We start from the raw sequence: 27756 nt of genomic DNA, 5'->3' as shown, positions 1-27756 counted from the left end.
GTTCAACAATGGTAAGTCCAATATGCTATCCAATCTAATTTGGGACTTCCTTTTGCAGATATGTGGACAAACGACAATATTAAAAACCACTGGCACCGTCTGCGCTAGCACGTGCCTCGGTCCTCAAGGGGGCAATCATCAATGCTAATAAAAGGCCTATAAGAAAATCACCTGTTCTTGTTTATTTGCACTATAAACTTTAAAGTCACCTGTAAGAAAATCACCTGTTCTTGTCTATTTGCACTATAAAGTCAGTAAGAAGTCATTTTCTGTGTCTTCAATGTTTCCGTTGAAGTTCCGTGTCGTTAAGGCAAGAAGGAGGCGCAGGCAAGCGACCAAAGGGTAGATTGCTGGTGATGGATAGCCCCAAATATATAGATAAGCCTTAGTAGGTCAAGAGTGAGTATGGAGATGGAGATGGTGATGGAGATGATGGAGCCGGAGATGAGTGACTGCGGAAGTAGGCCTAGTAGTAGTAGGAATATGTCTGGTAATAATAAGCGACCATGCGGTGGCACTGCAGTGCCCTGTATGCAAGACGGAGCAGATCCGGCCGCGAGCTACGCCGCCAACTCCAGGCTCCAATGCCATAGCTTCCACTCCTGCGCAAAGCCACACCTTGCAGATGCCCTCCATCGATTCATCGAGCTCCTGCTCAACAGTAGTAGCAACAGAACCGCCCAAGAAGACAAAGAAGAAGACGAAGACGTAGACGCCCATCAGCACGCGGCACGTATAAGAAACAATCATCATCATCATCATTGTCATCGACGGCCTGTGTCTGTCGCAGACTTGGGCTGCTCGTATGGCCAAAACACCCTCGCCTATGCAAACTTCGTGATCAGTACGTTGGCTGAGCGCCTGTCAAGCCCTCGTGATAATACTCCTGAATATGCAGCTCTTGATGGATGTGATCATGGTGATGGCGGTCCTCTCGAGATCCAATACTTCTTCTCCGACCTTCCAGCCAACGACTTCAACTACCTATTTCATTCTCTGCGACACGAATTAACGCACCATGATCAGCTCCAACCCGCAGTCAATAAGTCGAATAATGCAAGTCCACATGTCAAAGTGTACGCAGCTGGCGTGCCAGGCTCCTTCTATGATCGTCTCTTCCCCAAACAAAGCCTCGACTTCGTCATCTGCGCATACTCTCTGCATTGGCTTTCTCAGGTAAATTGCCAGCTGCACAGTCTCAACTTCAATACTATCGCCGCTCATGCTTCGATTTAATGGCGTTCTAGGGCAGAGTTATGAATGAGCTTGATTCTACCGAAATTATCATGAACCGTTTGTTCTCTAAATTCCCATGTACAAGGTACCCCCCGAGGTGCTTGACAAGTCGTCCCCTGCATGGAATGGGGGTCACATATGGATCCATGGCCAAAGACCACATGTCGCACAGGCTTTTGCCAGACAATCCAAGGAGGATCTGATTCGCTTCCTCAAGTGCAGAGCCGAAGAGATGACTTCCAACGCTATTCTCTTCCTCTTCTCCCTCACCCGCACTCAAGAGCTCCCGATCGGCGACTATCTTAACGACACTTGGTCCGGCTACTTCGAGTCCACATGGAATGAAATGGTTGAGGAGGTGATCCGATAATAAATACCTTTCATTGTTTCTAAAAAAACTAGCATTATTTCGTCAACAACGAACGCTAGTATGTTTCATAGCAGTTTCTCGATGACGCTAGAGTGAAGGGTCTCCTGAGGAAAGCAAAGTTGCCCCTAGCTCTCCTCAGTCCCCGTCCAAATTCATTCTCTCTCTCTCTCTCTCTCTCCTCCCCAAAATTATTATTATCATCTCTATCTTTTTCTTCTCTCTCTTTCTCTCTTCTCCCAATATTTTTTATTATCATCTTTATTTTTAATTCTCTCTCTCTCTATATCAAAAAATTCTTATCCTCTCTCCTTCCCCAAAATTCTTTAAATGATCTATCCCTCTTTAAAATGATTTAATCTCTCTCCAAATTCTCTCTCTCTAGGTTTTCTTTCCTTTCTCCCCCCTCTCTCAAATTTTTTTATCCCCTCTACTCCCAATTATTTTGATCTCTTCAAATCTCTCTCTCTCTCTCTCTCTCTCTCTCTCTCAATTTTTAATACTCTCTCTTCTCCCAAATTTGTTTACACACACACACACACACACATGAATATAGGGATTGCAATAACATGACTACGATTTTCTGAATAGGTTATAAGAATATGTTATTGATCTATAATATTTGTATTAATAATATTAATATCTATAATAATCAGTTAAAGCCATCTATGCAAATAATCCCGTCAGGGTTTATGCATTTCTCGGTGGGCTTGCCAAGATGCTTCCGCTTCTAGATGGGCACGTAAAGAAGTGGCTAAATTCCAATTGGCAACTCTATAATTAAGTAGGCCACTGAATTGGTTGCTTCTTTTTGCTAGGCGAGTCTCTTTTGGTTTTCATCCTTGCAAGGTGAAGAACTCTTCTATTGGGCAAAAAGTTGAGAGTACCTTATACATCAAGTAGATGGGTCTTATAAATTTCAGATGAGCTAGATTCTATTCTTGCCGTAGAGGTACTTAAAAACATTGAGCTAAAGCCCTAGTGAGAAATATAGGGTTACTTATTCCAATTTGAGGAAAAGATAGTGCTTGATTATTTACTAGTTCTTTGGTTCATGTTTTTCAAGTGACCTTGGGGGAGTTAAATATTTTATTATCTGGGTAATTGATATTGTTCTGATGGGCCATACTTGTCCTAATGATAAACCATTGGGGTAGATGAATGAATTAGTGCATTGCATACTTATTAGACTACCACCCTTAACTTAAGCAATATTAATTTATGTATAGCATATGGTTGCATCTCTTGATTGGACTATGTTAGTTTATGATTGTTTACTTTTTTACATGTGTCGATTGGACTATTTTCCTTCATGAAGCAAATTTAGCTCATGATTACTTAGTTTGTGCTAGATTTGACTAAGATATTGTTTTATGGAAAAAAGCTATCTAATAAAATTTGAAACATTCATGTGATTGTGCATTATCTTCAATAGTTGTTAAAACCATTTTTAAACCAAGTAGATGGATTGTCGGTATAATTTGGGAAATATTGTGCATATAGTCTTGCATCAAAGAAAAAGTTTTTGTATACATGCAAACATACATTCACACGTGTGTAAGCATGCATATATATTTATACATATCCATATATGCATGTATATATTTGAGTATATACATGCATACACACATGTATTTGTGTGTATGTACATACATGTATATTCATGCTTATATTTATATCTATAGACATTATGCATGTCTATATCAATTTTAAATTCATTTTCTACGTTATGTTAATTAAAGAAAAAATAGAGTGATCATGTAAATAGAGTAATTACTATGACTTTTACGAAAAACATTGAGTAATTATATAAATACTCAATCCTCCCTTCTCTCTCTTTGTGCATCTTCATCTACTCTACCGTCCATGCCATCATCCATGCCCTCACATCACCCTGCATCCCCTTACACCACTATCGCACCTCCATATCACTGCCATTGTTCATTCATTACACACACTATTGTCTATCCATCACTCACTACATATCGCGCCACTATTCGTCTATCCATTTTCCCATCCACTACCATTCATGATGCACAACACCTACACATTTTGTTGCCATTGGCAAGGGACAAAGACACACACATACATAGATAGTAACTCTATGCCAAGGGGGGAGAGAGAGTTCTGCTACCACCATCCATTCCTTTGCCACTAAGTGGGCCCATATTCCTCCATTGTTAGTTGCCCATTTTGCTACCATTGAGGGGACACACACACACACACACACACACATGTATATGTATTCTCTCAACTATCTTTTTGGGGAGAGGGGAGAGTTTCAAATTATTTTTGAGAGCTAAGGCATGGGATCATTCTAGTACTTTTGGTATTATCAAACCTAGATTTAAAATAATAATATAGTATACATTTGTTAACTATTTCAATTTAGTGTTGGTAATTGATCTAACTTACTTTTGTAAGTGGAATTAAATTCTAAGCAAGTCTAATATACTTACTTGTGCCTTTCTAAACTAGCTACTAGTCCAATACACTTAGAAGTGGATCCATACTCTAATAAACCATCCCACTTATGCTTGCAATTTTTAACTAATTCTATCATACATAATTGTGCATTCTTATGTTAGCAATCAAAGCTTGTTGTAGTATGAAATTCAAGGCCATACATTTTTAAAATAGTGTATAATGTTCCATTATACCCAACAATATCATTGCTTGGAACCATATTTGATTGCTCAATGTGTCACCATGATCAATTTACATAGTTAAACTACTCTTATCAATTGTATATTGCATATTTTCAAGTGCTCAATTATTTCTCATCGTACCACCATTGTTAGTGCTATTCTTGTATACCTCAAAATTTAAGCATTGTTTTCCCATGTTAAAGTAATGGGTCTTTCCTTGATTTATTTCAATTTAGGTCATAATATTATTCATGGATTTTCCCTAAACAAACTAATTATTGTTGATTTTTTAATCAACAACATACAGGGAATAATAAGTAATGAGGAGAGGGATACTTTCAATGTACCATTTTATAATTTCCATTGGAGAGAGCTCATTATTATACTAAAAGAGATTCCACAATTGCAAATTTTGAAGCTAGAGATGATGGGAGACCAAGAAAATCTACCTCAGGAAGAAACATATTCTTTATATTCAAGGACCCACAAGCTTTTGGAAAGTATTGGGCAGGTTTTATGGGAAGTTTAGCAAAGCCTATGATGAAAGCCCACATTGGCCAAGAAAGAACCACTTTATTCTTTCAAAGGCTTGAAACAAATGCAACCCAGAAAGCTCATTTGACCACGCATTTGACATATGATCATCTTGTTTTAATATGTCAACGTTGTTAAATCTCATTAGAAGTTGATGGCAACATGGCATGATTGTGAATATGCTTACTATGTATATAAAATAGAGATCTTATAAAAGGGATGATGATATCACAAAGTATAGAAGATTGTACCCCTGAATCAATAAAGATTGGTGATCTTTAGTTTCCTTTCATCATATCTTGAGAGTTTATGAGGTGTTTAGGATGTAATTTCCAAAATTATGAACATCGAGTTCGTAAAATATTATTTATTGTGTGGAAATGTTTTCAACCATAAATATATTAGTGAAAAAGAAACTATCTCATCATTTTATTTCCGACAAGGGAAGAAATGTACAAAAATGCTATGGAGTATGAATATTGTTCACTACAAATTAAAACCAAGGTCTAAGAATATCAAGTAATTTTATTTAAAATTTTAAACAAAGGGCTACATAAATTGATAAGTTAGCTTTATAACTGATGGTAAAAAGTTAAATAGTAATGCTAATTACCACAAACCTTCGAATAATAATACCATATCTAAGGGTGAAAAAATGTATAAATGCCTTGGAAAGTAATCTCTAGAACATTGTTTTTTGGCACTTAAAAGTAGGCATTTAAAAGTACATATGTCTATCTAACGAAATGGAAAAGGAGGTTGACAATTATAGCTTGCAACCCTTCAGTTGTCATCCTATATGCTCTCTCTCTCTCTCTCTCTCTCTCTCTCTCTCTCTCTCTCTCTCTCTCTCCCCCTCCTTACAAGCTCTAAAGTTAAAGTGATCTTCTCTTGGTGATATTTCTCTTTGAATGCATTTTGTTTGAGATATCCCTAAGCTCATTCTCTCTCTCTCTCTCTCTCTCTCTCTCTCTCTCTCTCTCTCTCTCTCTCTCTCTCTCTCTCTCTCTCTCTCTCTCTCTCTCTCTCTCTCTCTCTCTCTCTCTCTCTCTTTGTGGAATCCTAGCATGTGCAAAGCCTATGGAAGTGACACAAACTCACACTCTTATATAGTCCTAGGATGTACTCTCTCAACTCCTCTAAACATGTCCTCCCTGGGGTAGAATCGCCTCCTATACACATAGTTAGCATTATTGCAAATCAGTACAAGATGTTTTCATGTTGATCTTTTAGGAAAATTCCTTGCAATAACGGAACCCTCTAGGAGCTGTCCACTAATTAATTACTAGAAAGGCTGAATTTCAATGCAAAAAATCAATGAGGGCACTACAATAAAATCCAACTAGAGTCACAAAGGCATAATATGTGTAAGAGGTGCATTAATTAATGATGAGTAAGTAACCATTTAAAATTGATTTTTTTTGGCTTTCTAGCACCCTTTTTAATGCCAATTCTTAGACTCCTTTTAGCTTTGACTTCTCATGCATGATTTCATGCCTATTTTGACATGGCACAAATTTTTAAGTATACATACTAAACCGATGTTTTTTGAAAAGGCCCAAAAATCAAAAGTTTGGGAGACACACACACACACACACACACACACAGGGGGGGGGGGGGAAGGGCAGGAGATGAAGAGGAAGAGGAAGCTAGTCCAAGATGTGGGAGCTCATACCTAAGGTAGTGGAGGGACCCCTCAACTCAACATATCTAAGGTTTGCTTCACTTCCACTCTCTTTAGAGTTTATAGTTTGTATAAAATTTCCTTAGTGATTTAAACCTTGTTTTCTTCTTGAAAAAATTAGATCCATACTACTATTCATTATGTAGGGTTGTTCATGTGTGATAAATGATTGTAAATAGTGTGGTAGACATGGGATTAATCTAATTAACAATGCAATTGAACTATTGTTGTCACGTGCTATAAGACATGCAGATTATTGCTTCTTTGCAATGGTGAAGTTAGCATTTTGTGAATGATAATTTCCATGGGTTTGTAAACATGAAGCCATGAGGACCAAAACGTGTAAAAAGTGGCACTTTTGTTAATCATTGGATTAAGGAAAGGACCAATGATTGTTTGCCACATGTGCAAGTATATGGTTTTCTTGTCTCCTTTATTTTGGAGATAGTAAAGATCATTTTTGGATTTTTTCTCCTTTTTAGTCAAAATCTCTGAAATTTGACATTTGTTGGTAGTTGTAAAGCAGTTGACAAATGCTACGATGAAAACATGACACATTTGAATATTCTTATTGGCGTGCACTATATTTTCATTAGTCTTGTTGTGTTCATTTTAAGTTCATTGAACTTTTATCTCTGAGTTTCCTTCTTCACACATTAGCTATGTTCCCTTTTTTTCATGGCTTCCATAAGGCATCTTTCTCATTTGATAAACTCTTGCACCATATTTAACAAAAGTGTAGATGAAAAATGAGAATCCAAAATGTTCACTATAAATGCTTGGCTTGTCATGTTCTTATCTTAAAAGGGCTCTCATAAAGTGAAGAAAATAAAATGAGAGGATATCAAGTATCATTAGAAGGGATTACCATGTTGTTGTAGGTTGAGGCTAAACCTCATGCCCTAGCCCCATCATACATTCACAAACACATTTATAATTTTCTGTAATTTTTTGGTGCATCATATCTATTTTTTCTATATTTTTTATTTTTTCATGATTTTTTAAATAAATTGATATATTTCTCTAATTTTTTCGAGTCAAAAAATTAAGTCACATTTTAATCCATCTTGAAATTTAATTTTACCCCATATGAACACAATTTGATTGTCCAAAATGATGAAAACACCATTTAAAATACGATTTTTGGATTTTTGAAAATTAATAACTCATGATTACGAGCAAAGATTTAAAATTTTATGACACATAGCTCTCAATTATATTGCAACCAAGCATCAAACAATTTTTTAGTACAGATAAATGAGATTTGCATTAAGAATTGTAAAAAAGGATTCAAATTTCCATTAAAAGGAACGTACTGCCTTTTCTTGGGTTTTGAAAATCAATATTTGCATTTTCAGAAAGCCCAACCCATCATTATTCCTCAAATCATGCTAGCCATCATTCCTCTACATCAGCATGATCCCATCACTATCTGGTGTAAGCCAGACAATGGGTATTTATTTCAATCTCTTCCAAGAATCATCCAAATGAATACACCTTAAGACGGGAGAGAGAGAGAGAGAGAGGGGAGAGAGAAATACTAATTTATATTATCTCTAATCAATTCACCATTCCCCGCATGGAGATGGGTGAAATAGAGCGAAGAAATTATGGAGCAGGCCAACATCTTTAAATTGGGTCACTGGGTGCTTTTGAGCTCCATAGTCCCACCAAGGAGAATTGTTGTGTACGAAAGAGGGTGGCTTTTCTCATGCCACCATGTCAAAAAATGACCCCCCCACCCAAAATTGAAAAAATTTGGGCCCCAAGGGCTAAAGGGTCATGCCCCTTTAATTCTCTCAAGTCCCTTTACACCGGGAGTGCTTGATCTTGGGCTTCTTCCACGACAAGTGCCTGATTCCAAATCTGAAATTTTCTGCATGTTTATCTTGAAGTCTCAAACTGCTTGAAACTTGTTTTTCTTCGATCTAGAACCCTAAAGAGTTATGAAAATTCCGCAACCACTACAAATTCCAGCTTTCAAAGTAATTTGAATTTCCATCTTCCATGGCTACTTAAAATTGTTGGATCCGCGTCGCTTCATTTGAGCTTTGAATTTTGCATAAAATTTTCATCATTTGGTGCTTGTCTAGCGTTTTCCTCGTGTTTAAATTCCACTCTCAATAGTCCAAAACCCTCCCTCATATGCTCATATGCATGTCTTTGGTTGTGTGGCTTTCTGCTATGTTCCCAAGGACAAGCGCAATAAGTTGAACCCTAAGTCTAGAAAATGCAATTTTCTTGGTTATGGAGATGTAGGTGGGATGGGCTATCACTTATGGAACCCACAGACTCAAAAGGTTATTCGCAACCACGATGTTGTAATCCACCATGAAGAGAAAATGCATAAGCAACATGAGCATGCCATTGAGGTATGTAGGGTGATATTTCAAGATGACCCTCTTGCTACTATACAACCAGCTAGATAGCCTACAACAATGGCTTGATGCTCTAGTGGCCTAGGTCCCTAATGCTCCATAGGATGTACAAGCCCCATAGCCTATTTTGGTCTACTAGAGACACAAGACAACTTGCACAGTTTAAGCCCTCTATGGATTATGTTATGGTAACAGATACTAGTGAGCCTCTTACTTATGATGAGGCCATGTGCAGATGTGATAGTCACTCTTGGGAGAGGGCCATGCAGTTAGAGTATGACTCACTATAGAAAAATCATACATGGGATTTGGTTCCTTTTCTTAGTGGAAAGCATGCTTTGCCATCCAAGTGGGTGTACAAGTTGAAAAGTATCCTTGGATACTCGCAGCTGGCATACAAGGCCAAATTGGTTACTAAGGGTTTCAAGCAGGAGCATGGTGCAAACTTTGATGTAGTTTTTTTCATGTTGTAAAGATGACTACCCTATGCTTGATATTAGATTTGGTTGCTCAACTCGACTTGGATCTTTATCAGATGGATGTCAAGATTGGCTTTTTTCATAGGGACTTACATGATGAGATTTGAATGGAGCAACCTAAGGGCTTTGCAAAACTTGGCAAGGACCACCTAGTGTGTAGATTGAGAAAGAGCCTTTATGGCCGTATGCAGGCACCTAGGAAATTATACCACAAGGTTGACGCTTTTATACATTCACAGGGATATTTTTGTAGTGATATAGATTTGTGTTTATATAGAAGAAGGCTCATGATGGCAACCTTATGATTTTGATACTCTACATGGATGATATGTCAATTGCTGGGAGTGCTCATGATGAGCTAGATGCCTTGAAAGGTCCACTCAATCAAGTGCTTCGAGATGAAGGACATGGGACAGAGACCTCACATATTCTTGGGATGCACATTACGCACAATCGCTCTAAGGAACTCCTTTACTTGTTATAGAAGGAGTATATCCAAAAGGTCCTTAAGTAGTTTCATCTATAGGATGTTAAGCCTATTGGATATCCTTTACCTTCTCATGTGAAGGTTACTCAGGCCGGTTATTTGCACTCTAATGAGCATGATGACTAAGAAATTTTTGCAAATAAAGGCACAAAAATGTGCTAAAAATGGAAACATATTTTGTAAAAATGGCACTTTGCTTTTGTACCATCTTGTTTTAAAAAAAAACATTTATGAACTAATGCAACAGTGTGGATCCAAAGGTTCACAATTTAAAATGTGAAAGGAAAAGGGATGTTCGAAAACTTTTTGTCCTATTGCCGAAATTCGAGGGTCTTTAGACCTTAGTCCATGCATGCAAATTCAATTTTATATATCAAGAGAAGAAAAGAAAGGAGGCTTGTCAGGTGATTTGGGGAGGTGGGAGGTTGAGGTGGTTATAGCCTCTCTCTTCCTTTATCTTCTCATGTCACACTTCATTTCCCTTTCTCTCTCTCCTCATTTCTTTTTCTTGTTTCTTTCTCTCTTGTGCTTCATTTCCTATTCTCATGGAGAGTGAGAAAGACAGTGAGAGTGAGGATGGACTTAGCAATGGATCTCTTGTGTGCCTTATTCTCTCTTGTGTGGTTTTAGGACATGGATTATTGGTGAGAAGGAGAGTTTTCTTTGTAGGTTTTCATGGCCAAGAAGTTATTTGCAGCCTCGACTTGGCTAGTTTGTGGTTCATTTGATGCTGTGGTAGGATCCTCTTCATTTAATACACTAGCGAGAAAGAGATGTCATGGTTCAAGGATGAAGAAGTTGAAGAAGAGGGGTTTTTGAATGTTGCACATGAATAAGAAGAAAAAGGAAAGAAGGAATACTGTCAATTGTTCAATCGTTGGCCTCAAACATCCTCCCCTATGCCTATCCATCATCTACTCTCTTTCACCCTCTATGCCATCTACCTGTTTTCTCCATATCACTTATCCCTTCCTACTTCTCCAAACGCACCATACTTATGGGCTGGTCCACGCTTTTGCTGCAGGTTCATGGCACCATAGTCTACATAAGAAAAAAAGAAAAATTTCATTTCTATCCCTACTCGCCACATGGTTTCATCATTATCAAGAACTCCTTGGTTTATGGTGCATGCATTACATGTATCATTGCCATCATCAACCATATACACTCATTAGGATCTCAATCATCATTAGTAGTAGATTGACGACAAGAAAAAAGTGGATAAGCAAAGACAAAGAAAGAAATAGAGAGAAAGGGCCAATAGAAGACAAAGTTGGATCGTTTTGCATTGTGGCTGGGGCCCAACTTAGTCTCTGCCTTCTTTTCTTCCCTTGAGTGATGCTCTTGCATCAATCTAGAGACCACAAATGGAGGCAAGGTTGAGGAGACTAACAACATGCCCTTGATCCCCTTCTTTATAGAGATCCCGTCGCTCGTATCAAGGAGGACTTATGCTCACTACCCACATCGAGGATCGATAGGCGGTGCTCCCTACGAACACTGGTGCTATTGCCATTACCATCAATTGTGGACACAAGAAGCCATTGCTAGTGACGAAGAGAAAAAGTTGCCATTTTTCACCTCAATCTCCTCTACTCTCTTCTTCCATGCAAGATCAATGAGCATTCACAACCTTATCTCATTCTTCAATTTCTTTTAACAGAGCAAAGATTTAAACCTTTAATAAGGAAAAACTTTCTTAAAGCTCACTCACCCACATCCTCTCGTGACCTTTGCACCATTACCCTTTCTCCACACACACAAGTCCTCTCTATTCTCTATTTATTTTTTTAAATTTTTAATTAAACATACCTTCCTTTCCCTTTCAAATTATATAAAACAGGCGGAGAACTTCATTGGAATAGCCTTCATGAGGGAAGGCTTGATGGTTATATCCTTCTTGGGTTTTATTATTGTGCTGCATGGTGTGGTTGTGTTTCAACCTACCTTGGGTGTCCTATTATCTTTGTGTGCAAGTTGGATTAAGAGCCCTATCTTTTGTGTTCTAAGTGGACTTTTCTTGTGGTGTGCATAACCCTAGGCTCAACATCCTAGTTATGCTTTTTTTTTTTGTGTTATTTCTTTCCCCTTCCAATGGTAATCTAGAATATCAAAGAAAATGAAGATGAAGACTTGCTAGAGCTGATTGTGGTTATGTGCATTTGTTATGGTGGCCAAGATACAAGGTTAGTGGCGTGCACTGACTCTAATTATGGAGGACATATAGATAATAGTAGGAACTCTCTGGCTATTTCTTCACCTTTACTTGAGGTTCAATTTATTGGATGTCTATGGTGTAGAAATATATGGCCCTATCTACTACAGAGGCAAAGTATGTTGCATCTATTGAGGGTCGGAATGCGGCTCTCTACTTAGGCCGTTTGGTGGTAGACTTTGGCTTTACTAATGAGGTCCCTACATTGCATTTGGATTCTATGAGTTCTATTTAGTTGGCTAAGAATCCACTCTTCCATGTGAAGAGGAAGCACATTGTGATAGATTGCCACTTTATTTGAGAGATTATTTTGAGGACAAGTACATTGAGCTTCTTAATATCTCAATTGACCAAAATCTTGCAAATCTTCTCACTAAAAATCTTTCAACATATCATTTTGTCTTCCTTAGGAAGTTGATGGGAATTGGATGAGATAATATCATTTCTCATCTTGTTGTACTTATGTACCTTTATACTTTGTTACTTTTTTCTTGTTCTGTCCTCATTAGGAGCACATTTGCCTTTAAGTGGGAGGTTGTTGGGGGGGTAAAGGTACATGTGCTTAACCGCATGTGTATTAGTTACATTGATAGTACTTGCACCATGTATTAGTTACCCACACACCTATACACTGCAAGTAGCAGTGCCCACCATTGTCACTTCATTTTATATTCTTTCAGTGATATTTGAATAAAGGAAAGACTAGTTCAACTGTTGGAGTTTTCACACATCTCTCTCTCTCTCTCTCTCTCTCTCTCTCTCTCTCTTACTCTTGCTCCTTCGACCATAGCTCTTGCTTTTGCTCCATGCTTCCACTTCAAGGCTCACTCCCTTTGTTGTCCTTATTCTGTTGGCATGGAATACAACTAGCCACAAAATCCTTAACATTCTTGCATATGATCTTCTAGTAAAAGCTCTCAACAATCCTAGTGTATGTTTTGAAAACACCCAAATGACTAGTAGTGGGGTAAGAATACATCTCTTCCATGATCTTTTGTGTGAAGAAAGAAGCACAGGGGATGAAAATCTTGCCATGGGACCAAACAAGGTCATGTTTGAGCTAATGTTGGGAGTTTTTATCCATTATCCCATGTTATAATTTTTGAAATATGTGGTAGAATTCCTCATCCAACAAATATGCTTCCTGAAGTTCCTGAATCCAATCACCATGCAACTCTAAAATGTAAAACACTCTGCATAACCACATTTGTGAGAGTGAATCATTCACCATGTTATCTTTGCCCCTGATGTAAGAGATGTAAAAATCATAATTTTACAAAGTTTCTATCCATCTCCTCTACTTAGTAGTCAAAGTAGACCGAGTCAGGAAGTACTAGAGGACTGGATGGTCACTCCACTCTAAATTGGTTTCCATATAGGTGATGGTGCCATTTCTTAATTGCATGGAGGATGGCTGACATCTCTTGGTCATAAACATTCATTTGCATCTCCTTTTCATCAAGCTTACAACTCTCAAAAGCAATCACACCATGCTCTTGTAGAAATATAGCACAAATACCTGGGCTACTAGCATCACATTGAATGGTAAAATCCTTTAAGAGGATAGGGCATATGAGGATGGAGACTAAAGTAAGCATTTTCTTCCACTGTATAAAGCTGCCATTAGTAATAGTATCCCAAAATAATGATTCCTTCTTTAACCAATCAATAAAAGGTGCTATAATGGTGGTATAATATATGATGAAGCATCTTTAAAATGAAGAGAGACCAAGGAAACTAGGTAATGAAGTAGTGGTGCATAGTATGGGCCAATTCTTCACACATTATACATTTTTAGGGTTATCCTATATGCAATTTTTGCTAACAATGTATCCCAAGTACTCTACTAATGTCTATATGAAGATACACTTACTTTCCTTAGCAAATAGCTTATTCTCTTTCAAGACATCAAACATCTTTTTGACATGTGTCGAGTGCTTCTCTTGTCATTTGTTGTAAATGAGAATGTCATCAAAGAAAATGAGCACAAACTTGAACAAGAAGGGATGTAAGATTTTATTGATGAGGCTTTGAAATGTGGCCGGGACATTAGTTAATCCAAAAGGTATCACTAGAAAATGATAAAGCCCACGATCAGTCATGAAAGCCATTTTGATCTCATCACCATCCCTCATGCATATCTAATAATAGCTAGAGTGCACATCAATCTTAGTGAAGCACCATGTCCCTTTCAACTCATCCAACAAGTCATCAATCCATGGGATGGGATACTAATTCTTGACTGTGATCTTGTTCAAGTCCCTATAGTCAATGCACATGTGGAGAGAGCCATTTTTTTCTTAACTAGCAAGACTGGAGATGCATAATGCGAGGAACACGTTTCAATAAACCCCGTCTCAAGTAACTCTTTGTCTTGCTATACAACTCCTTTGCATTCACAATTGGAGAGCCTATAAGGTGTCTTGTTTACTATCTTGGAATGGGATTCTAGATCAAGTGTATGGTCCACTTTCTTGTTAGAGGGAAGGGCTATAGGCATAAGAAATAAATAATTATACTCTACACGTAAAGCTATCAAGGTTGAATTCTTAGATACTTTGGAGGGCTAATTTGAATGTTCTATATTCAAGTGCAAAATAAAGATTGCGAGATTTTCTTAAAATCCCTTTTGAGTTGCTTTATTGTAATTAATTGAAAGTTAGCATTATCATGAACTCCCTCCAAGTGGATGAGCTATCCATGTATCATAAATTCCATGTAGAATTGAGAGAAGTCCATAGAAATTTTACCCAACAACCTGCCAAGACAACATCAATGGGATCCATGGCTAATGCTATTAGATAAATTGATGCCACTTAATATTCAACCAAGTATAGGGAACCTTTGGAGCATACATGTGTGTTGATCTGTTCTTTACAATTTGCTACCTAAACTTTGAGGGGGTGTTGTAGTTCCATAGTAGTACATTTCAACCAATCAATGGCATATTTATTGACAAAATTGTGTGTAATATCACTATTCACAAGAACACAATATTAATGAGTTTGGGAATGTCCCAATTCTCATTTTTTGAATACTAAAAAGGTGGCACCCGGATAACATGCCCATAAGTTTCTCAAAACCATATGATGTGACCTATCATTGAAAAGTGCTTGAAAAATGGAATCTATTGATCCATAGAGCGCTTGATTTGGAGTTATAGTGTTCAAGTTATGACAAATCCAAAGATTTGACCATGTGTCCCAAACTTATGGAAATTTTCCATATTCCTCAATATGGTGTTCATGGATAAATACATGCTTTCCATTAATACTACCTTGAATGTGTAGAGTACTAGGGCTTCTAGAGCTACTCCATGCATCCATGGAGATGAAGTAAAGATAAGTGATAGTAGCCAGGTGGGGTGTAGTAGGATAATCAAATCAAGAGTGCATGAGAAGGTTGGGTCACCCATCCTCCGAATCATAAAACTGCTCCTTGTCCAAGTCCTCCACATACTCCTGATTTTCAGCATATAATTCCTCCTCATCATTGTTCCAACCTTCCATTACATGCATGCTATGAACTTTGACCTTGGCTATCTTGTAAGAGCATTTCGAGGCATGGTCGACCATGTGCTTATCACTCACTTTTCTCCACATTTAAAATATAGGCCTTTTTCTTTCTGTTCCTTCACAACATCTAGGGAGATAAACTTTTGACCATTTGGACCATTTGAGGTTGATGCAGTTTGGGTCTATTTTCAACATATTTACTCTCACCATTAGAGTCAAGTGCTATCCCAAAAGTCACCTATTTTCTTTTAGCATAGAAGGGAGGGTAAGTAGGTATTTTGAGGCTACCAATAGACATGGGGTTGCCTCTAAAAACACCCCTGTATGGCGTTGACCTCAATTGGGGTGTGGGGCTGTTGTTAAGAATTATCATTTTTACAATACTTTCTTACGTATTTTTTAGCCAACTCAATTCTCATTTTTACGATAAATTCTTACGTATTTTTTAGCCAACTCAATTGCATTGAATAAAGTGGAAGGCGTTTGAGCCATTACATCAATCGACAAGCTAGGCTCTAACCCATATATGTACTTGTGCAATTTTACATAATCACTAATAGTCTCAACATGCATGCTCAAGTCTATGAATCGATTTGTATACTCTCGTACTGTGAGATTATGTTGGTTAAGATGATACCATGATCTTGCCAACCACTCTTTTTCCACTAAGGATACAAAGACCTAAACCATATGCATCTTAAAGTATTCCCAATCAATGAACTAATGACTCTCATGGCTAATGTAGTGCCACCATGTGTGGAAAAATCCCTCTAGATGGAGAGAAGAAAATAGAAGTTTTTGATCATCAATGCATGTGAAATTATTGAAGTAGGACTCTGATTTGGATGTCCATTCTTCAAAGTATGAGGGGGATGGTGATTGCCCATTGTACTTGGTAAGAATGATCTTATCATGGAGTTCGTTGAGGCTTGCTACCCATGATAGCCTTGTTGTCCATTCATACCATGCTACCTATTGTTGCCATGTTTTCCATTAATACCATGATTTCCATGATGGGGCTGAGATAGATAAGGCCCATCGCGACTCCTAGGGATGGTGGGTGAGGTTCGTGGGGTGGGTGTCTTATGGGGGGGGCATCTGCTACATGGATGATGAGAGAGTTCAAGAGAGGCTCATCTTGACTATGAGAAGGCTCACCAATCTCAAATGTGCATGGAGGAGAGATACCCTCAATTCTAAGAGTACCCTATGAGCCATGAAGCACATGCAATGGTGGAGGCCAATCATAATTCATACTTGGACTCGTTTGCCTTGTCTTGTGTGCAGAGATGGTGGCCAATTGGGCTACAAGGCCGGTGAGGTATTCTAATGTATGTTGAGTCTGAGAGTTGGAAAATTCCATTTGTTCAATTATGAGATCTATTTTTGAGAGCATTTCATGATAATTGGCAACCATATCATTGTGTTGTTTCATGTGGCAGATGTCATGTTGACACAGGGTGTGATTGAGCATGTTATAAGGATCCATATCAACAAGTTCCTCTTGCATCTCACTATTAAAATCTTGTGCCAAGCTAGGTTATTCATTCATTGAAGTTTTGGAGTCCCTAATCTCCCTCTAGATCTCTGTAATAGGCCGTCATCCCCCCCCTTGCTGTAATGATGACACCCTCTCCCTTTGATCTGCCGTCGTCACCATCATTCCACCCCTCCATTTATTTACTAAATAAAAATGACTATTCTTTTTACTAAATTTTCTCTCCCCCTTTTTCACCACTGTCAGTGGGTGGCAGGAGGGGGAGTTAAACTACAAGATGAAGGGGGGAGTCAAATTGAGGTTGACGAGACAAGAGGCCATGATGATGATAACCAAAGGGAGGGGACGAACTTGGAAATAACAAAGGTAAGGGTACAGAGATGACTGGCATTCGACGGGGGTAGAGGAGGAGATCATAATAAGTGATGTGGTAGTAGAGGAGGCCGAAAATCACCACACCACGATGATGTTAACAAGAACCCCCCCCCCCCCATCTTTACCCAGCTCACCCTTGTTGGGAGATGAATAGGGACTCCAAAACTTCATTTTACCCAGCTCACCCCCCCATAACCTATTCTCACTTTTCCCCTTAATTTTCCCTCCCAACAAGCAGAATCGTTATTCTTCTCTTCCCCTTGCTGCCAATTTGAGAATCAGAGAAGGAGAGGGAGAGGTAGTGAAGGAGAGGAAGAGAGAAGGAAGGAGAGGGAAGGAGAACCTAGAGTAAGAGAGGAAGAAAGAGAGAGGGAGAGATTAAGAGAGAGAGGGAGAAGAGGCTCAAGAAAAAACCCCTTTCTTGGGGAAAGGCTTGAGTTCTATCTCCCCCAACTGCGAGTCCCATAGTCACTCCATCGATTGCCTTTAAGTGGACAAGGAGATCACAAAATTCAAGATAAGGCATAGGGAATTCCAGTATGAAAGAGTCCTTCAAGAAAAGTGAATGTTGCTTTCCAGTTCCAAAATGGCCCCAAAGCGTAAACTCTCCCAAGTAACTGGAAAAGCCACAACTATGGAAGAAGGATCGGGCAAAGACGCCACTATCAACATGAATGGTGTATTAGGTGGAAACACTAACTCATCTCTCCAAAACCAGGTACCGCTACCGTGGCTAGAAAAAAAATAGAAATCGAATATTTAAGCATGGGCATCATTAGGGAAAACGTCATACCTCGCATATCACGTATTTTGCATGTTATGAAAGATAGTTGAAAAAGGGTTTAATAATCATGAGTTGTCGAAAATAAATTAAGTATCTATGGTTATAGCGGAAACAAGTCAAGTAATAAGATCTAGCTTCTGCAGATGCATAATAGATATCGAGGCACATAAATATTCCATCTAGGTCAATTGTACTCCATAGACTATCATAGAGAATTAACTTGCATTTTTAATGAATGCATGTATACTGGCATTTGAGTAATTAAGTCATGCCTTTTGAGTTGCATAAATATACTGGAAGGGATTTCTATGATTAGGGACTTCACATCGCATCGACAACTTAGGGAAGACTTGCATTGGGACTTGCATGCAATCACGAATAGCCTCAATTGCACCACATAATGGAATATGCATCTAATAAGGTAGATTAAGGTGCGCATGTGAAGTGTTGAGATTAGTTGGAAGGAATAGTTTGGTAAATGAAGTCCTGGCCGATGAGTGAAGCCAAGATTTAGGTTGACCCAGCTAGGACCTTAGTCGCAAATAAATCAAATTGTCCTTACGACCATACTTTGAATTGGAGTCAACACACTCTTCGGTCTCTAACCCGATAGCCAACAACGATGAATCCAAAACATGCTTAGATATATCATTTTTAGAATATGAAACACCCGAAGCTAATACACGGAAGTTTGAATGTAGTATCCACAAGGAGAATGACTATTTGCCACGCTATATATCGATACTCGTAATTATTTTGGAATGGTAAATAAACTTGGTTTATGCTTGACTTGTGAGAGGAGTAAATACAAGTTTCTGTTATCTTGAGTATGAGGAGACCTTAGGGTGAACTTTAAACATGATAGAGTTCTAAGTTGGAAAAGATGACTACCAATTGACCCAACAAAACCCTAGACCAAAATCTTAAGATAGGGGGACCAAAGGATAGTAACCCAAGGGAGCCATCATTTGAAACTGTAGTGTAATTGCTCTACCCTAATACATAGTAGTAAGGTCGAGTAGAGGGTATTCTCCATCCCTTGAGAAATAATGGAAAATGACGCCGAGACAGGAATGATCAAGAAAGGCGATGTTAGCATCAAACATGAGGGCTCCACATTAGTAGATGTCTTGAGAGCACTCGCCTGCATTGTTTGTTTGTTCTTATATATGTAGGTTCAATGTCTATGAAAGGAATGAATGACCCAAGATCACAACAGAAAATTGAATAATGAATCAGGTTGAATTCAAGGAGGGCAGGCCAAGCTACCCCCAGCTGGTCGTTGTTCCTAGCCAAGGGGGTTCCAAATAACCGTGTAGGAACATGGACCAAACCCACCACGAGAGGTCTCTCCGTGGGTCACTTTGAATGTAGGAGGATGCTTGGATGCCAGGGGGGACTTTGGCTATAAATTCCCTACTTTTGGGTCCTACTTAAACGATCGATGTGGCTCAAGATGGATTCTCGAGGCCCTGTTACTAGTGGAAGGGCAGAAAACTTGGAGGAAATAAGACACATCCCCACGGATTTCGAAATCCATCCTTTTTGGATGAGACTTGTATTTCAGTTAAGATAATAATGTAAATTTTACTTCCAAAGAACTTGCTTAGATTGTTTTTGTATTAGTGCCATAAGTTACGCAAACGAACTCTGTTTCCTAAAAGGCTTAATTAAGAAAATTGTTTTTAAATATCGCACATAAATGTGATAGGACCTGATTAGGTAACTAAAGAATGCCATTAAGGGAAGCGGGTGGGCGGAGCCCTTGATCGATCCGTCCTACGCCAGGATGGTCCCAGAGAAATGAGAGGCTTCTCACAAGGTTCTATAGACCAATGACCTTTACATAATATTAGAATAGAACTCGATTCATGTCATTTTAGGGGACAATAATGGGACTAGGCCTTATGGGCAGAGAGGTTGATTGGTGTGTCCCTCTTGTTTCCCATTCTCTTTTAATCAAGTGTGACATGGATCTTCTTTGGCATGGGTATCCGTGCGTAAAGTAGGATGTCCAGGTCCGGACACTACCTTAATCCCTAGGAACCCAGATTTTAGGTCCATCCTAATGGGTTCAGCCGCAAACATTCCGTTGCGAGGTAGACTCGGGAAACCCTAGGCAAGAAACCCCGGAACATACCATGGGAGTGCCGGGCGGTGACACTTAGATTCATTTCTCGACAGACCGTTAAAGCATGCTTGGGTAGCCGAAGACGGGAACGTTACAGTTGGTATCAGAGCCAACCAATGAATTAAAAATCTGGATAGGAATAAATCGGGAGGGAGTGAAGTGATGTTTTTCACTAGGAAATAATTTCTTTTCTTTCACTCACTTGTGGATTGATGGTGCTTCCAGACCTATGAGGCATGGAGCAGGTTCCTCGTATTTCAGATCATGTTCAGGACGTCTATGAACTCTTCAAGTTATAGAAGAGGATCTGACATGATGGGGATGCTAGAACAACTCTACAACCCTTCATCGTTGTATGTGGAAAGGCATTGGACTTGGAGCGCAGGATACTGTTACATAGATGCCAATCGAATTGCCTATCTTCAAAACAATCTGAAGAGACTAAAGTGGCTGGAGGACTTGAAGATCATTAAGTTATTCATCTTTCATGAGGCTTGTGTAAACTCGATCCTACACATTGGATGCTGGCAAGTAGAACAAAATCGTTATATCTATGAGAAGGTGGTCAAAGTCTTGCCAGCAGACATAATCAAAGTAATGGGACGAACGAATGTCATGGCTACAAAAAACAGGGACTTCCTAAACTTCCCATGACTTACCATTTCCTAAGAATCCATTCCCCCAATCCATCTTACTATTATGTCCCTGTAGCTAGATCCAATAGGGAATTATTAACCTGGCGTTGATGTATCTATTGAAAAAAAATCATCCTAGCCAATCCTTATCTTATGTTTATTTGATTTATTGCACAGTAGTCACTCAAAAATAAATCGTGCATTGATTCAAGCTGTATAGAGATATGTAAATGTAATCTTAACGCGAAGGTTTTAATCCAAAACCAGATACAACCCCAAGCACAGAACTAGAGTCTTATGCCTGCACTAAGCCCAATTGAGGCACAAGAAAAGAAGTTTCTCCTCAAACAGATTCAACCACCAGAATTTGATGGAAAGGGGAAGACTGTTGAAGCTGATGCCGAGATATGGATTGAATCCATGGAAGATGACTTCAGTGTTGCAAGAACAACACCTATGAACCATGCCATGATTGCCAAGCTCAAACTTACTAGAGAAGCTAGGCTCTGGTGGAAGCAATGGTGTAAGGACCAAATAGTCTTTGAAAACACAATAACTTGGAATAAGCTAAAGGAAGCCATGTAGGGAAAGTACATGCTACCTACATACATAACTCAAAAAATAAATGAGTTCTTAAAATTGAAACAGTTGGGCTTGTCGGCGTACGACTCGAGATTTGTCTCCTTGTTGAAATATGCTCCGACAATGAGTATTCCCCAACAAGTCTCAAAGTTCTGTGATGGGTTGAACCCACCATTGAACACTCAGTTGGAATCAATGCATCCTTCAAATCTGCAAGATGCGTTGATAAGAGCGAGACCTATTACCCAAGAAGTCCAATCGAAGCCCAGAAACAATAGACTATGGTCTTATAAAGACCAGAATCCAGGAATGTTGAAAGCTCAAATTAAGCGGACTCAAGGACAAAGTCAAGGCCAATGAAAGAAGCCGAGGGAAAATGCAATCAGTGACTTTGTTCCCACTCAAAGAAGCGATCAAAGCATGCGATGTTTCCACTGTAATGAACCTAGACACTTCAAAAGGGAATGTCCCAAACTTGGCGGACAACGTCGCCAAGGGAAATTTAGTGGCCAAGCCACAACTACCTGTGGTCGCGGTCGTATAGCAATGGGAAGGGCAAAAACTTCCAATATCTCCACTAAGGGAATCAATGAAGAAGAAGACCCGTCCATGGAAGCTGAGATTGAGAGGGCATCCATTCATGCTGCTCTCCATAAAATGGGACCAAACCGCCAATTCTTAGTAATCCAAACACCATCAGATTACCAAGGTAAGAAATTCAAAACCCTGATTGACTATCGCATCGCTCATTCCTTCATCTCACCAACTTGTGCTAAAAGGTTAGGAATAGCCATTGTAAATACACCTACTTTTCTTGTCGAACTAGCAAATGGGCGAGAAATTACTTGCACTAGACAAACTGCTAAGGTGGAATTCCTACTTGAAAAGGAGTCCACATCCGTTAAGTTCAGGGTAATGAACCTAGGAGTCAATGAGTGTCTACTCTGAATGGATTGGCTAGTCCCCAATGATGCTCACATTCATTGTGGAACAGGACAAGTCTCCTTCTGTAATCCTAAAGGCGAGAAAGTGACAACACAAGGAGAAGTAGGTAAACCAGAGATCGAGTTAGCTAACGAAACATGAATAGTTCAAGGAATAAGGAAAGGATTACTTGTCTACCTGATCAAGCTAAACAAACCGGAATAGGTAGAGGACACCAATGAAGAATCATCATGGCTAAAAGAGTATGTGGACATGTTCCCACAAGAGTTGACTGAATTACGACCACCTAGGGAAGTGGATCATGAGATTAAGTTAACTCTAGGAGCCACACTAGTTGCAAAAAGACCCTACAAGATCTCCATTATCCTGAAGCTATTGAGTTAAAGGAACAACTCAAACAGCTATTGGACCAAGGGTACATACAACCCAACAATTCTCCTTGGGGAGCTCCAGTCTTGTTCCAAAAGAAGAAAGATGGTACACTTCGCCTTTGCATTGATTATAGAGGCATGAACCAAGTAACCATCAGGAATAAATATCCTATCCCAAGGATAGACGAGTTACTTGATCGATTGGAGGGAGCAAAAATATTCTCCAAAATTGATTTGAGGTCAAGCTACTACCAGATCCACGTCAAAGAAGAAGATATTCCTAAGATGACATTCAACACAATATATGGTCATTTCAAATTCACGGTAATGTCTTTCAGATTGATTAATGCCCCCGCCACCTTTAACAGGCTAATGCATGACATTTTTAGACCATATCTTGATGATTTTGTGCTTTTCTTCTTTGATGATAGCTTGGTTTATTCCAAGGAAGAGGAGGATCATGAACCCCAAGTTTGCATTGTCCTTAAGACCATGAGAACTCATAAGCTCTATGCTAAGAAGAAAAAGTGTGCCTTTCTCAAAAGTAGATTGAATACCTTGGATTTATTGTGTCAAATGAGGGAATCTCTGTAGATCATACAAAGGTCAAGGATGTCCAAGAGTGGTCCCCACCAACTACTATTAAAGAAGTGCGTAGCTTTGTTGGATTAACATGTTGGTACAGGATCTTCATTAAGGACTATGGCTTAATCGCAGCACCCCTTACAAATTTTCTGAAGAAGCAGGTTGCCATAGCGTGGACGCCCACTAAAAAATCAAGTTTTAATCAGCTCAAGTATAGCCTAGTGACAATACTGATTCTAAAGCTCCTAACTTGAGCAAGGAATTTGAAGTTGTAATGGATGCTAGCTCACTTGCACTAGGCTGTGTACTAATGCAAGGAGGTCATCCTATAGCATATTCTTTGAGGAAGTTAAAGACCCATGAAAGGAATTATGGTACCCATGACCTAGAGCTATTAGCAGTTATTCATGCTCTCAAGCTTTGGTGACACTATTTTCTCGGCAACAAATTCTCTTTGGTCATGGACCATAAGAGCCTTAAATGGATCTTCACCCAGACTGACCTCAATATGAGGCAACGACGTTGGACTGAGATTCTGGAGGAATATGATTTTGAGATTAGGTATCGACATGAAGGAGAATGTAATTGCTAATGCATTACATCGCAAAGCGTTCCTCAACTCTCTTATTATGGAGGAACCCTCGATGGTAGAATCATTGGCAACTATGGTATCAATGCCCAACAACCCAGTCCTTGAAATAGCGGAGGAGGAAGCTAGCCATGACCCAGATTATTTCAAGATGATGAAAGAGATTTTGAAAAAGGACCAAAATGCCAAAATTAAGGTCAAATATCAAGAACGAGAGACTTGTCTAATTGAGGACAAGATTTGCATACCCTCAAGCAAGAAACTCAAACAAAGAATACTTTGGAAAGCACATAATTCCCCCTTTTCAGGTCATCCCGAATATGTCAAGACCCTCAACATGGTCAGGAAGAGCTACCATTGGGAAAGGCTTAAGGGAGATGTGCTCAAATATGTCACGGAATGTTTGTCTTGGCTAGTGCATTAAAGCAAAACACGTCAAGATGCTTGGGAAGTTGCAACCTCTTGTCATTCCCCAAATGAAGTGGAAATTTATCAACATGGACTTTGTTGTTGGATTACCTTCAGTCCAAGGAGGATAAAACTCAATTATGGTTATAGTAGACATGCTCACTAAGGTTGCACACCTCATTCTAGTCAAGACAAACTATAAAGCTTCAGACATTGCCAGGTTATTCATTAAGGAGATATTCAAACTCCATGGGTTACCTAGAAGGATTGTTAGTGACCATGATTCCCTCTTCACATCTCACTTTTGGAGAGGAATATTTGAGGCCATTGGGACTCAACTTTGCTTCAATACAGCCTATCACCCTCAAACTAATGGCTAAACGGAGAGAGTCAACCAAGTCATCGAAGACATTCTTAGGGTATATTGCTATCGCGAACCTAGGAAATGGATCCAATATCTACCATTGGTAGAGTTCGCCTATAATGCTTCTTACCAACAAAGCATTCAAATGATGCCTTTTCAAGCATTGTATGGGCATGACTGCCGTACCCCATTGAACTTTTCAGATCCTACCTTGAGGGTAGAAGCTTCCAAAGAAATGCTTGAGGAGATGGATGAGCAGGTCAAGGCCATCAGAAAAGATATTAGAGCCGCCAAGGATAGGTAGAAGGCCTATGCAAATCTAAATAGACAAGAGCGACTCTTCAAAGAAGGAGATATGGTCTTTATTCATGTATGACCCAAGAAGAGTTCCTTATCACAGGGAGAGTTCAAGAAACTAAGTCCAAGGTATTGCAGACCCTATAGGATCCTCAAGTGTTTAGGTCCCAATGCTTACAAACTCTAACTCTGTGAGAACATAAAGGTTCACAATGTATTCCATGTTAGCCTACTAAAGAAATATGTGTCCAATCCTAGCCATGTACTCAATGATTAACAAGTTGTAGTGACAAGCCAAGGAGTCCTTGAACTTTGGCCAGATAGAATCCTAGACACTCAAGAAAAGAGATTGATGAGTAGAACCCTCAAAGAGTACCTCATCTAGTGGAAGGACTATCTAGAAGAAGATGCCACATGGATTGACAAGAGTACTCTCAACCAACAATACCCCCAATTCCTTTCGAGATGAGGACATCTTGATTCCTTAAGATGGGGAAGGATGTAATAGGCAGTCATCCCCACAGCCATAATGACGACATCTCCCCATTTGATCCCGTCATCATCGTCATCATCTCCCACCCATTTATTTACTAAATAAAAACGATTATTTTTTAACTAACTTTTCTCCCCCTTGTCATCGCCGTCAATGGGTGGTGGGAGGGGGAATTAAACTACAAGATGATAGGGGGAGGTCAAACTGAGGTTAACGAGGCAGAAGGCTATGATGATGATAAAGAAAGGCAGGGGACGAACTCAAAAATAACAAAGGTGAGGGTAGAGATTACTGGCATTCGACGAGGGTAGAGGAGGAGATCAAAATAAGTGACGTGGCAGTAGAGGAGGCCGACAATCACCACACCACAACGATGTTAACAAGAATCCCCCCCCCCAATCCTTACCCACCTCATCCTTATAAATTCCCTCCTTAAACGGAGTGGAGGAAAAAAAAAAACGTCTTCATTTCCCTTACTATTGTCACCTTTCCCATTAATTTCCCCCCCCATAAAGCAAAATCATTATTCTTCTCTCCCTCTTGCTGCCAATTTGAGAAAGAGAGAAGAAGAGGGAGAGGTAGTGAAGGAGAGGAAGAGAGAAGGAAAGAGAGGGAATGAGAACCTAGATTAAGAGAGGAAGAAAGAGAGAGGGAGAGAGTAAGAGAGAGAGGGAGAAGAGGCTCAAGAACAAACCCCTTTCTTAGGGAAAGGCTCGAGTTCCATCTCCCCCTACCGCGAGTCCCATAGCCACTCCATCGATTGCCTTTAAGTGGACAAGGAGATCGCAAAATTCAAGACAAGGCATAGGGAATTCCGGCACCAAAGAGTCCTTCAAGAGAAGTGAACATTGCTTTCCAGTTCCAAAATAGCCTCAAAGCATAAACTCTCCCAAGTAATTGGAAAAGCCACAATTACGGAAGAAGGATCGGGAAAAGACGCTACTATCAACATGAATAGTGTATCAGGCAGAAACACTAACTCAGCTCTCCAAAACTAAGTACTGCTACCGTGGCTAGAAGAAAAACTGAAATCGAATATTTAAGCATGGGCATCATTAGAGAAAAATTCATACCTCGCATCGGGTAATTTGCATGTTATGAAATATAGTTGAAAAAGGGTTTAATAATCATGAGTTGTTGGAAGTAGATTAAGTATCTACGGTTATAGTAGAAACAAGTTAAGTAATAGGATCTAACTTCTGCAGATGCATCATAGATTGTCAAGGTACATAAATATTCCATCTAGGTCAACTGTACTCCATAGACCATCATAGAGAATTAGCTTGCATTTTTAATGAATGCATGTACACTTGCATTTGAGTAATTAAGTCATGCCTTTTGAGTTGCATAAATGTACTGGAAGGGATTTCTATGATTAGGGACCTTGCATCGCATTGGCAACTTAGCGAAGACTTGCATTGGGACTTGCATGGCATCATGAGTAGCCTCAATTGCACCACATAATGGGATATTCATCTAATAAGGTAGATTAAGGTGTGCATGTGAAGTGTTGAGATTAGTTGGAAGGAATAGTTTGGTAAATGAAGTCCTGGTCGATGAGTGAAGCCAAGATTTAGCTTGACCAAGCTAGGACCTAGTCGCAAATAAGTCGAATTGTCCTTATGACCATAGTTTGAATTGGAGTCAACACACTCTTTGGCCTCTAACCCAATAGCTAGTAGTGATGAATCCAAAACAAGATTAGGTATAATATTTTCAGAATATGAATAATACAAGGAAGTTTGAATGTAGTACCCACAAGAAGAATGACTATTCGCCAAGCTACATTCGATACTCGTAACTATTTTGGAATGGTAAATAAACTTGGTTTACGCTTGACTTGTGAAAGGAGTAAATACAAGTTTCTGTTATCTTGAGTACGAGGAGACCCTAGGGTGAACTTAAAAATTGATAGAGTTCTAAGTTGGAAAAGATGACTACCAATTGACCCCTAGACCAAAATCTTAAGATAGGGGGACCAAAGGATAATAACCTAGGGGAGCCATCATTTGAAACTATAGTGTAATTGCTCTACCCTAATACATAGTAGTGAGGTCGAGCAGAGGGTATTCTCCATCCCCTGGGAAATAATGGAAATTGACGCCAAGGTAGGAATGATCAAGAAAGAAAACGTTAGCATCAAAGATGAGGGCTCC

The 27756-nt window shown here is 39.3% G+C and overlaps 1 protein-coding gene across 4 annotated transcripts; it reads left to right on the top strand.

Moving 5' to 3' along the window:
- Positions 1 to 296: 296 nt before the first annotated feature.
- Positions 297 to 7172, top strand: LOC148028063 (gibberellic acid methyltransferase 1-like). 4 transcript variants are annotated; one of them, XM_087689758.1, is made up of 3 exons: positions 297 to 1176; positions 1322 to 1594; positions 6342 to 7172. In XM_087689758.1, the coding sequence occupies exons 1-3, from the start codon at positions 406 to 408 to the stop codon at positions 6462 to 6464; spliced, it is 1167 nt and encodes a 388-aa protein (XP_087545884.1). In that variant the 5' UTR covers positions 297 to 405; the 3' UTR covers positions 6465 to 7172. The 4 variants fall into 4 exon arrangements, with proteins under 4 accessions (XP_087545884.1, XP_087545885.1, XP_087545883.1 ...); XM_087689759.1 differs by lacking the exon at positions 6342 to 7172 and adding an exon at positions 4670 to 6331 and having other exon boundaries at positions 298 to 1176; XM_087689757.1 differs by lacking the exon at positions 6342 to 7172 and adding an exon at positions 4559 to 6331 and having other exon boundaries at positions 298 to 1176.
- Positions 7173 to 27756: the final 20584 nt, after the last annotated feature.

The sequence above is a fragment of the Lygodium microphyllum genome, chromosome 12 (genome assembly GCF_053477565.2).
Source record: "Lygodium microphyllum isolate KBCC chromosome 12, Lygodium_microphyllum_v1.1.10, whole genome shotgun sequence".
NCBI lineage: Eukaryota > Viridiplantae > Streptophyta > Polypodiopsida > Schizaeales > Lygodiaceae > Lygodium > Lygodium microphyllum.
Note: the sequence above shows the minus strand (reverse complement) of the source record. Positions and strands in the feature narration are given on the sequence as shown.

Coding starts and splice junctions, on each gene's coding strand:
- LOC148028063 (XM_087689757.1), top strand. CDS start 406: ATGGAGATGGAGATGGTGATGGAGATGATGGAGCCGGAGATGAGTGAC. Junction 1,177..1,321: donor CTCTGCATTGGCTTTCTCAG/GTAAATTGCCAG, acceptor CCCATGTACAAG/GTACCCCCCGAGGTGCTTGA. Junction 1,595..4,558: donor GGAATGAAATGGTTGAGGAG/GTGATCCGATAA, acceptor AACAACATACAG/GGAATAATAAGTAATGAGGA.